Here is a 14,967-nt window from a genome sequence, read left to right on the forward strand (position 1 = left end):
TGAGTTTTGTGTTGGGCCTAAGTGTTACGTTTATTGTTAAATGTAAGATTTGAATTTTATTGTGTTAGGTCTCGTTTGGATAGTGAAATGAGATGAAATAGTTTTAGATAAAAGTTAAAAGTTGAATAAAATATTGTTAGAATATTATTTTTTAATATTATTATTATTTTGAAATTTGAAAAATTTTATGTGAAAATTTAAAAAAATTGTAATGATGAGATGAGATGAGATAAAACCATTTTTGTATCCAAATGAGACTTATCGTTCGGATAAAGATGTTACATATAAAATCTAAGGGTTCGTTTGGACATTCGAAGTATCTTATAATTCTATGAATAATAATAAAATAATTTGAGTTAAGATATTTTATGATATTTTGATATATAAGAGAGAAAAAATTAAATAAAAATATTATAAAATATTTTTAATATTATTTTTATTTTAAAATTTGTATGAATTTTTATATATAGATACATATTAAGTAATAATTAGATAAAAAATTTAAAAATATTTCACATTCAAATTTAAATGATGTTGGAAATTAAAATTCTAAAAAATTCTAAAATTTTGGAGGTTTGTGTCCAAATTGTAATCTTATACTCACGCGCCTTCATCCCGCGTCTACACACAACCTCGCACTGACAGAAAGATGACGTTTCCTACGTGCGAATCACACGCTTAAAAATCTGACACGTGCAGTGGCCCCTCTCGTCCAGCACCTGCAAACGGGGGGCAGTGCTACCAAAATCAGAGAGCAATACAGTACACTGTCTTCTGCTTCGATTTGATCTTCTCGACTTCCCCTCCTCCTCTCCCCCTACCGATCCCTAATCATCTCTCTCTCTCGCTCCCTCTTTCTTTTGTTTTCAATTTTTTTTCTCTACCTTAATAGTTTTCGGGAAAATCTTGGAACGCTCTTCGGTTCCTCGGAAAATCTGTTAAGTGTAAAAGCAATAGAGAAAAGGGGGTTTGATGGAAGAAGAAACTCTCGAGGAGTTACGGAATGGCAAGCGGCCTTGTTTCTTTCACGTTTACTCCTCCACTAGAAGCTCAGATCGACTGGTATTGTTCTTTTCCCCCTTTTTCCTCTCATTTTACACTGTATGTGCATCTATATCTGTATTATTCATATATAATCTGGTCTATCTCTTTTTTGTAACTCTTCAGACCCCTATTTTACTATTCTTTTTCATTGCGGAGATAACTCTTAGGGTTTCCAAAATTTTTACGTTAAATCTCAATGTGGAGGTAGCAATTGTAATTTGAGAAGAGTTTTTGTATGTTAAGAGTCTACCGTTAGTTTACTGAGTATCCAAATCCAAGTATGTTACGATTAACAATGAAGCCCACACACACCATATATACACGTATTCTCATAATACTTCATTACTATTTAATATTTTATTATTACTTTTTATTTTTTATTTTTTATTACTATTCATTACTTTTTACTATTATTCAATATTCTATTATTACTTTTCATTATTTTTTGAAAAGTAATAATAAAGTATTAAATAGTAGTGAAGTATTTTGAGATGTTGGGTGCGTATTTCTAAATATTGTATTCTGGTATCTGTTTGCTAGAATTTCAACCTAGGGTCTTTGATGGAGCGGTCATCAGAGTCACTCTTATTTCCTCAAATATGTTTGTTTTTCTTGCGGAAGAAGTTTCCCGGATAGGCTATCCAGTCGAGCTAAAGGTCATTGCATGTCATTTACCCATAAGTTGCATGTATAAATACCTTAAATATGCTAAATTTGAGAACGTGTTTTCTGCATGTCGTTTTAGTCTGCCAAGGAATTGTTAGGTTGCCTAATATCTAGTTAGGATCATCATACACATATAGTGACTATCTGTTATCTGTTTTTTTTAATGGAATTTGTGTTGCATGGTTGGATGGTGACGATTCAAATCTGACACAGAAATTTCCAGTACGATTCATCAGACACATGAAAGGCAGAACATCTGGATTAGTGACATTAGTGGGTCCTAGCGGGAACACTTGGCATGTTGAGTTAATTCAGCAGAATGATGATTTATTCCTCCATCAAGGATGGTCAGCATTTGTGAGGGATCATTTCATAGAATGCGGTGATTTTTTGGTTTTCAGATATGATAGCGAGCTGCATTTCACAGTGGAGGTTTTTGATCAAAGTGCATGTGAGAAAGAAGCTGCATTTCAGTCTAAATGCAGTCAAGATTCTAGCTGCCTTAATAGAGGTATGGGACAGAAGAGAGAAAGAGAGGAGGCCACTTCCTCTTCGGAAAGAATTTTTGAAGGTGTGCCAAAGAAATTGAGGGGGAGCTATTCGCAACACTATCTAGAATCTGAACACAAGCCCCAGGAGGGCAAGGTGGATATGTCTAATGGGGATGGGTGCCAGCGTGAGCTGGTTGTTTTGGCTAAAACATGTCAAGAAACAATTTCCTCCAATAAAACTAAGCAAGGTGGTAGTCCAATGAAGAATTCTGATATGCCTTTTCAATCAAAAGCTGTCAAGGAAAAACGAGGTAAGGAAGCCAGCTGTTTATTTCTTGGGTTTTGAGGACAAGAACTTGACTACTGCAACAGAAAGGGCAGTGATTTACTAACCTGAGAATTCTGCTGACTTTTCCATGTTTCCTGTGTAAGCTGCTTGTAAAATAGACCATGTGAAGAAATTATTTTGTTCTGAAATCAAGGATAAGAATCAAGTTTGCTTAATATACTGTATCTTTGCAGCAAAGAAAAGTTTGCATACACCAAGTGATACTCAAAATTTAAGCATGTGGAAAAGAACTTAAAAATCATACGTATGCAGAGATCTGACTGAAAAAAGAATAATGTTGTCTTGCAGTGTCGGATATTATTCAATTCAATACAAAGGCTTCCATCCAGAGTAGAACCAGTGAAGAAGATGATCTATACCTGCATGGTAGAGTTGGTTTGTCAATGCTGTCGGCACATGAAGTAGCTCAATCATTTACTTCCTCTTTCCCTTATTTCTTGAGAATCATGAAAAGCTTCAATGTTAGTGGTTCATACACTCTGGTGGGTTGTTTCCTTTGTTTGTTTGTTTTTTTTTTCCATTTAGATTTTTTAAATGAATAATCTTTTTCAGATATGTTATATCTTTCCCTCGAATTACTTCCATAATGTACCACATTGTTATCTAAGGTTGCATTTATTTCGGCTGAAATTATTTTGGGAAAGATGTTTCCACCTTTTCATGTTTGGTATGGGTGAAAATTAAAGTCAATGGAAAATGTTAGGTTGGTAAACAGGAAAATTAAGTCTCTACGCATTAAATGATTACCTCTCTCAAGATGTATAATCCTTTTTTCTGGCTGCTCTCTCCCTCTCTCCCCACAACAAATGCTACGACCAGGCTTGTTTACCAATATAGAGTAACCCTACCACCTCTGCTCCCTCTACGAGACACCCCACTCCACCAACACAACCCGTTGCCACCCCCACTGTTCTCTCCCCTCTCTCCCCATGCCCAAATCCTATGACCAGGCTTGTCAACCATTATAGAGCAACCCTACCACCTCCACTCCTTTGTTGGCGCTGCCGGTCCACCAATGCGACCACTTGCCACCGACCACAGCTTCAACTACACAATCCCTTGCCATCTGCCATCTTTTTGTCCTATCATAACCATCCCTTTTGCATGGAATCTAGCTTTGACTCTGGTTCCCTCTCCTCCATCTTGCACTCCAACTTATTAGACTTCATGCACTCCATCAAGTCTATTCTCGCTTAGTCTCAATTCATTCCCTACATATTCAAGTCAACCTAAATTTCACCCTAATAAGATCTTGCTCCTATTGGGATTGGAGTTTCGAGAATTTATGTGAGAGTGTAGATTGTAGTGGTTTCCAACAATATTATGATGGTTTTAGAAATAGAAAATTGGTGGCACGGTGATTTTGGGTGGTGGTGTTGAGTAAATAATTTGCATATCAATCAAATTTGGATATCAGTATTTTTTCTAGCATTTTTTATTCTCCACCAATTTGTAGAAAACAATAATTTTCTCAGAGAATATTTTCGATTGAAAATGTTTCTTAATTTTATCATTTTACATTGAAACAGACTGCTTTCTTATTTTTTCTCAGATTTACATTGAAACAAACATCATTTTCTTATTTTTCTCCTTTTACATTGAAACAAACACAACCTGAAGTGCATTCTAACACCTTGTATCATTGGACAAAGGCCCATTATTTCTAATTTTCAGGATTTTGTAGTACTTTTCCCCTTTGTTTTTTGAGTGGCTTCATGTATACTTCCCATGTATGGGAGGGATATCATCCTTTCCCATCATAAATAAAATTCTATCTTACTCTTAAAAAAGGCACAGGCTAAATCGTTGTATTATGAAGCGATTTGGGTGAAGTTCTTTCATGGCCTGAATAATCTCTTTGTTTTCATCCGCATCTTGAGAACTCTACCATAACTCCAATATTTTTGCCCAACTGTGCTTGATTCATCCACCATCTGACTTCACAGAATAATGAAAAACAGATTAGTTGTTGCATGGTGCTGCTCTCCTGAGGGAATTCCAGCACTTGTCAGGTGAACTCTTAAATCTGGCACAATGAAGTGCTAGCACCATTAATCCCTGTTGTTATTACAATAAATTTCCTCCTTTCCTGGTCAGATGTGGTTTTCTAAGTGGTTCACATCACTTGCCTTTTTTCTCTTGCTTATGCAACTTCTTCAGGCAGTTTCAGGTTGGGTAACTCTGGGTTTTGAAGGGTTTCTTTTCATCCACATTGCATGAATCTACCATGCTTATAATTTTTTTCTTTCTTTCTCTTGCGACTTAGTCTTTTTCATCGATTTGTGTTTACTAACAGCTTTCTGTCATGCAGAATATCCCGTATAAGTTTTCGATGGCACATCTTCCAAACAGCAAAACTAAAATTGTCCTTCAGAATTTGGAAGGAGAATGTTGGACTGTGAACTCTGTGCCCACTACAAGAGTAAATACAAGTCATACTCTATGCGGTGGATGGATGGCTTTTGTCCGTGGTAATGACATCAAGATTGGAGATATCTGCATTTTTGAACTGGTTCATGAGTGTGAGTTACGGGTGCATATCCTTGGGGTTGGAAGGGAAGTGCTAGACTGCCAAAATGGAAAAGTGGTTTGTAGTAGGCCAAGTGCTGGACATAAAAATCTTAAAAGTTTGCCAAAGAAAACAAGAGGCAAATCTCCTAAAGCATCAAAGAGACACCATGAACAGACTTTCAGTGTTGATGTCAGGAAACAATGTAGCACCAAGAATTATACCAAAGTTCCAGTTTCCTCTCAGTCAAAATCTGCAAACAAAAAGTTGGGTAAGGATTCTAACTATATTTCTACAGTTAATAATTAAGATCAGTGTCTCACAAGAAAAAAAAAAAGAAAAAAAGAAGAAGATAAGGATTGATGTCTTCACCAAAGATTTTGGCTTCCACATTCTCTCAGTCAATTATTTACATAGATGGGGCCATGGTTGCAATCTATTTATGATCAAAGATTGAGCTTGAACTTCAAACTCGTCCAAGTTCTTGCCCTATATTTTTAGACACATATTCACCTTGTATAAATGCAGTTCCTCATACAATATTGCCTGCAATCATATACCAAATTATTGGGATGCTTTTCATCTTCATGATTCATTCGAAAGACCTTCCTTTTTTTCTATTCTAAATCAATTTTTGAACTCAAAATGGAGACAGTTGTTCAGAGAAAAAAAGTCAAGGAAGATGAAATTAGCTCACAAAATAAAGGCAGCATGAGAATGATGTTAGCACTTGACGAAGAAAGAGTAGCTCGGTCTTTTTCTTCCTGTTTTCCCATCTTTGTGAGGATCATGAAGCAGTTTAACGTCAGTGGTTCATATACTTTGGTGAGTCTTTCAGATCCATGCTTGCACATTTCTTATAGTTTTCTTTTGTTTTCCGAAAACTATCTCTGGCATCAATTTCTACTTCCAACTGAAAAATGATATTCATTATCCTTTCATCATCTCTTAACATGACATTAAATAATTGAAACAAGTAAAAACTAGCAAATGGTTTAACAATCATTTGATACCACGTCACGGGATGATGATAAATAACATTACTCATTTCCCAATTGGTCAACTGTCTTGCAGAAAATTCCATACCAGTTTTCTACAGCGCATCTCCCCGACTGCAAGAGTGAGATTGTGCTTCGTAATTTAAGAGGGAAATCTTGGACTGTGAACTCTGTCCCTGACTCTAAAGGGCGAATGGGTCATACATTTTGTGGAGGGTGGATGGCCTTTGTTCGTGGGAATGATGTTAAGATTGGAGATGTCTGCATCTTTGAACTTGTTGGCAAATGTGAAATGCTTGTGCATATATCCGGCAGTGGAAAGAAAGGGCTCGACCATCAAAGTGGCTCAGCTACTTCTAATGAATTAGCTGTTGTATCCTACACCAGCAGTAAGCCTTCTCAATGACCCATGTAAAAAAAAAAAAAAAAAAATAGCATCGACCTCTCTTATATGTTATGGACGTTATTTGCTATGAGCAACTCCTTTGTCTTTTGATTCATGCACAGGGGCCATTTTAGATTTAGTTTAGCCGTTTTCATGCTTGAGCTTGCATTCCAGTTTAGTTCCTTTATCGACAAATCTTGCATGAACAAAAGTGATGCTTTTTTGTTATTCGAGCCAAACAAATATAAACGCTATTTGTTTACAATGAGAACGACTTTAATGTTCAAAGAGCAATGCTACATACAGTCGTGGAATGCGCAAACGCCGTGCAGTCGCTTTGAAAAAGAGTGGGGTCCACTATTAAAAAATTAATTTCTTTTCAGGTGGGTCTCTTATTTATTCACTTTTTTCAAAGTGACTGCACGGCGACTGCACGCTCACGACTGTAAGTATCATTTCTCATGTTCAAAAGGATAAAAAAAAAAAAAAAAATGTTTTTAGATTATTTTCTTATTAATATAATTGGCACAAATGTGTATGTGCATGTCTGTATGTGTGTGAATGGGTATATAAGTTGTATGTGTGGTCTTACAGATAAAATTGTTAGACATAATGTTAGTAAATCATTGTGATATATTATAGGTCCAATTTGGATGGCGAAATATTTTTAATCTATTTTATCTCATTATTATAATTTTTTTAAAATTTTATATAAAATATAATAAATAATTCAAAACAATCTTAGTATTATAAAAAATAATATTTTAATAATATTTTATTTAATTAATCTAAAACTATCTCATCTCATTATCTAAATGAGTCCATAGTCTTGAATTATTAATTACAAAATAAAAGGTCTTTCAATTTAATTTTATAAGTTCACGTACATAGTTTAATTAAAACAACTTTAAACAGCATAATTTTAATATTATTAAATAATTTAGTGTTAACATTCATTTATGACATTTCACAATTGAAAAACTTTTAAATTCATTTAAAAATTAAATTAATCGATTGTAATTTTGTAAACATTAATATTTATAAATGTAAAATATATTGCTGCCCACCCACAAGTAATATATATAATATATATATATATATAAAATATAAAACATTCTCCAAGAAATCTCATGAATATTAATAAAAAGTGTAATTTGGGTAATCTTTTCTTTAGAGGCTGGAGATTTTCAGCCATTTGTGTTTTCTGCGGTCAAGGACGAACCCAGTTCCTCAGTAATCTGTCATTGTACACTTGCACTGGACTCATTCAACTTGCCTTGTAATCCTCGCCTTGCTTATCTCTGTTTGAACACACTCTCTCTCTCTCTCTCTCTCTCTCTCGTGCCAGTACTTCTTCCAATTCAGCACATCTTCAATTTGCTGCAAATATTATAGCATGCAACAGAATAAGAAGAAGAGGGTCTTCACTCCGCAAGTAACCAGGCGTCATTTTCCTCAGGAAAACATTAGCTTGCTCGATTTCTTCTCAGAGAAAAATGTAGAACTTTGTTGATTTCTTGGTGGGTCTGATTTCCTGTCAAAATCTAGAGTCTCTTGAATTAACTATGAGCCTAATTAGCCTCCGGAGCTGCTGCTTACCCGAAATGGCAGAAACATGTGAAGATTTGGAGTAAAATGGGCGGAGGGAGGACATTCATCGGACCCATTTCCAAACAATTCACTTCTCTCTCAGTTTCTCCGTAATGGTTAATGCTTCTCCTTTCTCTTTCTTTTTGAGTGAATCTGTCACCATTAATGCAAGAAAAAGTCAAAACGCAGCCGTTTGACTCAGTATTTCAGAACCCTAATTATCATTTTTAACCCCAAGGTCCCCAACCCCTTCTCTCTCTCTCTCTCTCTCTCTCTCTGTGCTCGCAAAAAGTGTATCCAGTTGCGAACTTGGCTTTAAGATGCCATGGGAGCCTCCCGTGGTCCAAGGCTTTCTGGAATGCAGAAGGAAGTACTGAGTCTATACAGAGGGTTCTTGCGAGTAGCTCGTTCAAAATCTGCCGAAGATCGACGCAAGATCGAGTCCGTCGTTTCAGCTGAGTTTCGTCAGAATTCTAAGAAAGTAGATCGCAAAAGTTTTCTCTACATAGAGTACTTGCTTCGCCGAGGTAAGAAACAGCTCGATCAGCTCAAGAGTCCTGATACTGTTGGGTTGTCATCTTTGAACATCGGCGCATCCGAAACTAAAAATCCTAAGCCATGAAGGAAGAAGACATTTCTTTATTCAATGGCTATACTAATTTGCCAGCTGAAATTTGTTTTATTGTTGAATAATTGTTGAACAGAGAAGATACCTTCAATGGCAACATGTAATAAATAGATTAAATCTTGCCTATCATTGCAATCAAACATTTACTACATGTAAGTTATGTTGACAATTTCCGCTAACACATTCCTAAGAAATTATTTGCAAAATTTTTCAGAAGCTCGACAATTTTTTTTTATGCCGGGGAACCTCTTTAAGATAGGGCTCTTCGGACTTATTCTTGCAGAATAAATTTCGGTTTTGTGCACAACACTATCGAAAGTTTTTCTATGCAAAACTGATTAAATCGCTGATTTTTTGTCAAGAAGTTGGCTCAAGTGGTGAAGACCTTGGTTTTGAGATATTACTCCCTTCCAAGATTCTAACATCTCTTTTGGGTGCAAATAATCTTTTTATGTTATGCCAAAACAACAAAAATGGATGTTATGGCCAAAGTTAACAAAGATCAGATAAAATGAGAGTTTGAGAAATGCATTTCAGCACTCAAAACTGATGAAAGTGTACATTTGGCTCAAAAACCGGCCGGATTTGGTAGGTGAGGAAAAACTCTAGTATTTTTCCCCAAGATTTTCTTTGCAAATGAGAATTTTCTTGGTAAAGGGAAACTCTAGTGTAGAAAGTAGTAGATAGATTTTTCCCATGAGAATTGTGCGTTTCCACTTCGACAGCCATGAAGAGGGCGCCGAAGAGGAAACAGAAGGCGTAAAGGGATACAAAAAAGTAAAATTGAAAGAAGAAAAGAATGGCTATCCAAGTTTAGTAGCCGCATTTGGCCAAGAGAAATATGGCAAGCAAAAAGCGTATCAAGCGATTAGTATAGCAATTTTTCGTTTTGATTACAGCAATGGCTTCCACTTCTTAGGCTGCAGGCATACAGCAATGGCTTCCACTTCTTAGGCTGCAGGCTGCGTTTGAATGTTAAGTTGAGTTGAGATGACTTGAATTTTTTATAAATAATAGTGAGTTGATATAGTGAAATAAATTTTGTAGAGTCCACTTAAAATAAGTTTAAATATGTTTGGATGATAAAATGAGTTTAAATATATTTATAAGAATTTGAAAAAGGTTGTGAATCCTGTGTTAAAGAGGTGTTGAATTGAAAAAATGTTATAAATCTCATGTGTGAAGAGATTTTGAGTTGAAATGAGTTTAGTGATTTGAGAGTTGGGTGTTTGGATGTTATACTCAACTTAAAATTAGATTGAACTGAATTGATCTCAGTACAGTCCAACAACCAAATAGGGCCTTAACAGACACACAAACGAACACACAAGTTTTCTTTCTTGCTTTTCCTTCTTTTGCTGCTGCTGTTCTTCTAATCCAAATGTACCAAAAAGAATATCACAACAGCAAGGAGAGAAAAATGTCTCTTTCCCATATGGCCATATGATCAAAACATGCCATCCATACTTTTAGGTATCCCTCCTTCTATGACATGTACCGATCATTTGATGTCACATGATGAAAGAATAATACAAGGAATAATAATTTCAGTATAAAGCCACCCTACTTACCTCAATATTTTTTTTTTCCATTCAAAATCTTGTTCAACTCTATCTGAACAGATTAAAACAGTCCAAAGAGAACAATCGATCGAACAAATTCCTAGAGGCCACATTCAAGATGATGTGAAATTAAAATAAAAAAGCAAAGCCGCGTCAAGAAAATTTAAGCTGTCTTTAAATTTTTAGGGTTTTGCTTGCCGTATAGTCAGTCTACAGTATCCGGAGTAATGAAGGCCAACTTAGGAAGAGGGTCTCTGGCATGCAGCAAAGAGCTGCCAACTAATAAAAGCCATCACTAGTGAGGTGAATAGTTCAAAGCCTACCACCTCTGGAAAGTGCCAGCCTAAACTTCTCCTCAGATAGCTGAAAAAATGGAAATAGAAAACATCATGATCTACCATAAACAGGAGCCATACTCATAAGTAGTTGGTTACTAAAAAATGGGGATTATTGTTATTTTTTTTTTATAAGTAATCGAGAATTTTACTCAAAAACTGCATAAGGCGTAGTTGGAATACACAGCAAGTAGGCAAGAGGGTCACTAAATAGAAGTAAAAAATGAGATAATTATATTAATTAGCAAACAGGTTCCATCCAAGAACACACCGTATATAGAATAGATACCACTTCCTTGCATGTGATATAGCTTGGCCTTCCCATGGGGAGTTCACTTTAAGGCCAAGTTCATTTGGGAAGGAATTGGGAAGGAATTCTCGAGTAAGATGAAACGATCTAAAGGAGGCATGATAACTTTGATAAATGGGCAACTTTTTCAAATTTGCCAACATTATGTATTTGGTTCCCCTTCCAGTTGGTATAATAAACCACATTAAGTTGGGCCATGGTTGCTCCCTAAAAACAGATGGAAGTGTGGTATACAGGAGGTATACAGGAATTATCCCTTTTAACAGGGTTTTGCTGGGGAAGTGGTATGAAATTATGCCAACGAGAGAGATAAAGGGTGTGTTTGGTTAATTAAATTTCGAGAATGTTTGAGAACTTTTTGAAAATTTTTGAGGTGTTTTTTATTGGGTTTTGTGAAGTTATTGTATTGAGATTTGTGAAAGTAGATGGATAGAGTTGAAAATTTGTTTGAATATACTTTTTTATGCTATTTTTGTTTCGGCTTTTAAAAAAGTTACATTGAATTTTGTGTTTTTTAATTTTTGACTGAAATCTAGGCAAATGATTGGATGCAAAGTTGAGATAGAAAAAACACTTTTGAGATTGAAAGATGTTTGGATTGAAGTTGAATGTAAAAAGAACTAAAAAAAGAATTTGGAAATTTGAGGAAACCAAACAAAGCCAAAGCCTTTGGAGGAAATCAGTTCACTGAGTGTTGACTCCCCATGGAAGTTCTCATTTTCTATAGATGAATATTGGAGTACTGCTCCCTAGAGAGCGGTATTCTTTGTTTGGGTGGAAGCATTAGGAAAAATTGTCACGTGGGAAAATCTGAGAAGGTGATAGGTTATACTGGATCATCTATTACTTCATTGACGTGTAGGAAGTGCTTTATGGCAACCTATCTTTAGCCTCTTTAGTTGAAGCTGGGTGCTGCCGTAAAAAAAGAAAAAAGAGTTTATAATTGAATCGGACTAAAGCTAAGGTCTTAAAATTAAATTGTGCTAAAAACACAACGAGTTTTGTCCTTATTTCCTTGGTAATTATGCAAAATACACACGAACTATTAAATGAAGCAGTTTTGAGAAGCAAACCTTGTGATAGATGGCATTGTTGCCACAATTCCTGCACATGCATATATTATGGGAATCAGAGTCCTGGGTTTGTTTTTCCGGAGCCACATCAAAGAACCCAATGCAGCTAGGGATATACTCAATACCTAATTCAGAAAAAGAAGTTAAATATCAATAGAAGACGGAAGAAGTAATGAGCTACATACAAGAATTAAGTCAACATGCATATTACAAATTACAAATATGACAGCCAAGTTTCCACATCAATGAGGTGATCTATATATAATCTTCTTGTATCTGATCAATATAAGATCATTACATGAATCTTTGGCTTTCAACATATCATTCGTCCCAAATCACTAACCTAGAGCAAATGACATTGTCAAAAGCTGCAGCCACAAGCATACACTAGAATCAAGAAGAAATAAATATACCAGATTCGCATTTGCTTCAATGCCTTGCAACATGTAATCCCATGTGAATTCTAGTCCTCTAGCGCCCACCCAAAGAGGTGCCAATCTATGAAGAACAGAATCAGCAAAAGCCCAACCTACCAACAGGTGAAAATTTGTCAAAGACCTAATGTTAACACATATGCAGTTACAGAAAAGAATACTCAAAGATTACAAGTGCTCGAAAGTTGATCTAGACCACTGATTTCTAAAACATAGTATTTTAATCTATTACTAACCAAGTCCAACAGCTTGGAATTTATGATTCTGAGAAATGTTTCTGTGAGTCAACTGAGTCAAGGCAAAGTAAAGCCCAGCAACATCTATAAAACCAATTAGAGCTTTCAGCAGTTCCTGAAAACGAAAGGTGTCTGTTATTAAGCTTAATACCTTATATATATATCTTCAATAGAAAAAAAAAAAAATTGTTCTGATGCAGATATCAAAACATTATGCTGGAGCTTAATATCACTCTCACTTGTCCAAAGGACAATCAAGATCTGTAAGCACCTTGGATTGGAAAGAAATAAAAAGTGCATTCCTTCCATGTAAAATATACAGAAAATGGAAGTTGTTTTGTTGAAATATTAGATCTTTATGCCTATAGCGAAGTCTTTAAGCCTTGGAGTATTTATCTAATACCTTAGTATTCCCTCAAGCCATTCTCTGTATATCAATGCAAGCAATTTTAAGTCAAAAGACAAACGTACCTGATATGGATCAAAGCTATCATTCTCTGATACCTTTAGGAAGGTCGCCAGGCAAACAAGCTGTAAAAATATCCGCCCCCCCAAACCACCACCAAAAACAGAAAAAAAGTGGGTAAAAGCATTAGCACAAGACAACTCTGATCGGGGGGAAAACTCATCGGGGAGAAAAAGCAAACATAAGGTAGAAGCATGGATGTAACTTGAAGACATGTAATCTGAGACAGAGTTGCGTTTATAACAATGTTGACAAACCTTTACTAAAGCTGTTCCGAGATAGACAAGAGCTGCTTTAACAGAGGTACCTAGTGTATCATACTCGGATCTGCATAGGCATTCTTGTTACAGCAGAACCAATTTAATCTTGATACGGCAGATAAATCACCCAAGAATACCTCTCTATCTCTCTCTCCAATAAATTGATTTAGTACAAAAAAGTTTCACCACTCACTTCCATATTCACCCAAAATAACTCACCTGATTAATTCGTTTATATCTAATTACTACAGAACTATGAAAAGACTAGAACTGCCAGGTTCAATTAAGTGCAATAAAATAAGAACTGTTTATAGTGTTCTAATTACAACAGAAGTTTCTAAAACTTGAACACGAAGTCCAAATGAACTTTCTAGTGTAATAACGGAGAAATTAGAATGTACGTTCTGTTGAGATTGTTAAAAAAAATAGAACAAGAAAAAAATAAAAATAAAAAATGTTCTCCGCAGCCAACGAAACAACCAGCGACGCTGCTTCATAATCAGATCGTGATCCTAAGTAAGTTAGTGTTTCCAATAAAACATAGTAAATACCAAATAAGAGACATGGAATTGAGCTTCGGTAAATGAAATTATCGGTAAGACATAACATAGAGAATGAACAAAAGAAATTGAAGGAAAGCGAAACTCACAAGGGCGTCGCGGAGTAGTAAACAGCGTGGGGGCCGAATGTGAGAATTGCGCAATTGAAGAAATGGAACATCGTCATCCTCTCTTCTCTCTCTCTCTCCCTCTTTCTTAGAAAGCCCAGCGAGATCAACGAGGAGGAACAAAGAAATCCAAACAAGAGGTCTGAAGCACAGAGAGGTGGAAGCATGGAGCAGAGCAGGACAGATTAGTTTGAATGAAATGGACCTTAGTAGTGAAGGAAATAACGAAACGGCCACCAGATTTCTGTGCTAAGTGCGAGATTGGGCTATAAATCCGCTGGGCTGTGTTTGGTCGTTATACTTATCTCAATTTATATTAACTTAACCATTAAAATTCATTATTTTTTTAATTTTTTATAAAAAAATTAAATTCATTTTAATCTAATTCATTTATTTAAACATATATTTTAATATATTTACATTTAAATACATCTAAATGAGAATTATAAAACATTATTATTCATAAATCAACTAAAATTATTTGAAATCATCTCAGCATTCAAATACAGTTTTAATGTTATTAGACCCAATAATAAATAGAATTATAATCCTTACACATCACACACTATACATCATACTTATTTTTATTTTTTTATTTTTTCTATAATAAGTATTTGATGTATGAATGATAAATAAAATAATTCAATTAGGTTAACAATAATAAAATAAAATGTTAATAAAAAATAATTTTAAAATATGTAAAATGTGTGTTGCGAGATGATAAATAGTCTCCCTCCAATAAAATAAATTTCTTTGGGTCTTTCTGGGCTTTGTTCAGGCCAGTGTGAGCCAAATTCTATAATATCATTACATAGAGCTCGTTTGTTTTTAGAGATGAGATGAGATGAGTTGAGATTAAAGTTAAAAAGTTGAATAAAATATTGTTAGAATATATTTTTTAATATTATTATTGTTTTGGGATTTGAAAAAGTTGAATTGTTTATTTTATTTTGTGTGGAAATTT

General features: G+C 35.0%; 3 protein-coding genes across 5 annotated transcripts; 2 read left to right on the top strand and 1 right to left on the bottom strand.

Moving 5' to 3' along the window:
- Window positions 1–712: 712 nt before the first annotated feature.
- On the top strand, window positions 713–6,670 carry LOC109010294 (B3 domain-containing protein Os01g0723500-like). 3 transcript variants are annotated; one of them, XM_018991072.2, is made up of 6 exons: window positions 713–1,062; window positions 1,924–2,512; window positions 2,839–3,032; window positions 4,862–5,330; window positions 5,715–5,884; window positions 6,134–6,670. In XM_018991072.2, the coding sequence occupies exons 1-6, from the start codon at window positions 973–975 to the stop codon at window positions 6,461–6,463; spliced, it is 1,842 nt and encodes a 613-aa protein (XP_018846617.1). In that variant the 5' UTR covers window positions 713–972; the 3' UTR covers window positions 6,464–6,670. The 3 variants fall into 3 exon arrangements, with proteins under 3 accessions (XP_018846617.1, XP_018846618.1, XP_018846619.1); XM_018991073.2 differs by having other exon boundaries at window positions 749–1,062; window positions 2,839–3,011; XM_018991074.2 differs by having other exon boundaries at window positions 980–1,062; window positions 1,934–2,512.
- A 1,581-nt stretch (window positions 6,671–8,251) lies between these two features.
- Window positions 8,252–8,841, top strand: LOC109010293 (succinate dehydrogenase assembly factor 1, mitochondrial-like). The gene has a single exon (XM_018991071.2). It carries the CDS (start codon window positions 8,358–8,360, stop codon window positions 8,652–8,654), a length of 297 nt encoding a protein of 98 aa, XP_018846616.1. The 5' UTR covers window positions 8,252–8,357; the 3' UTR covers window positions 8,655–8,841.
- A 1,140-nt stretch (window positions 8,842–9,981) lies between these two features.
- On the bottom strand, window positions 9,982–14,209 carry LOC109010292 (transmembrane protein 147-like). The gene is made up of 7 exons (XM_018991070.2): window positions 13,986–14,209; window positions 13,334–13,403; window positions 13,082–13,141; window positions 12,611–12,725; window positions 12,354–12,469; window positions 11,941–12,065; window positions 9,982–10,585 (listed from the first exon to the last, which is right to left on the bottom strand). The coding sequence occupies exons 1-7, from the start codon at window positions 14,168–14,170 to the stop codon at window positions 10,462–10,464; spliced, it is 795 nt and encodes a 264-aa protein (XP_018846615.1). The 5' UTR covers window positions 14,171–14,209; the 3' UTR covers window positions 9,982–10,461.
- Window positions 14,210–14,967: the final 758 nt, after the last annotated feature.

This window comes from Juglans regia, chromosome 6, assembly GCF_001411555.2.
Source record: "Juglans regia cultivar Chandler chromosome 6, Walnut 2.0, whole genome shotgun sequence".
Taxonomy (NCBI): Eukaryota; Viridiplantae; Streptophyta; class Magnoliopsida; order Fagales; family Juglandaceae; genus Juglans; species Juglans regia.

Excerpts from the sequence above, each read along its gene's own strand:
- LOC109010294 (XM_018991072.2), top strand. The coding sequence starts at position 973 with ATGGAAGAAGAAACTCTCGAGGAGTTACGGAATGGCAAGCGGCCTTGT. Across the intron at positions 2,513-2,838 it reads AGCTGTCAAGGAAAAACGAG|TGTCGGATATTATTCAATTC; the intron begins GTAAGGAAGCCA and ends GTTGTCTTGCAG. Across the intron at positions 3,033-4,861 it reads TTAGTGGTTCATACACTCTG|AATATCCCGTATAAGTTTTC; the intron begins GTGGGTTGTTTC and ends TCTGTCATGCAG.
- LOC109010293 (XM_018991071.2), top strand. The coding sequence starts at position 8,358 with ATGGGAGCCTCCCGTGGTCCAAGGCTTTCTGGAATGCAGAAGGAAGTA.
- LOC109010292 (XM_018991070.2), bottom strand. The coding sequence starts at position 14,170 with ATGCTTCCACCTCTCTGTGCTTCAGACCTCTTGTTTGGATTTCTTTGT. Across the intron at positions 13,142-13,333 it reads TCGGAACAGCTTTAGTAAAG|CTTGTTTGCCTGGCGACCTT; the intron begins GTTTGTCAACAT and ends ATATTTTTACAG. Across the intron at positions 12,066-12,353 it reads TTGAAGCAAATGCGAATCTG|GTATTGAGTATATCCCTAGC; the intron begins GTATATTTATTT and ends TTTCTGAATTAG.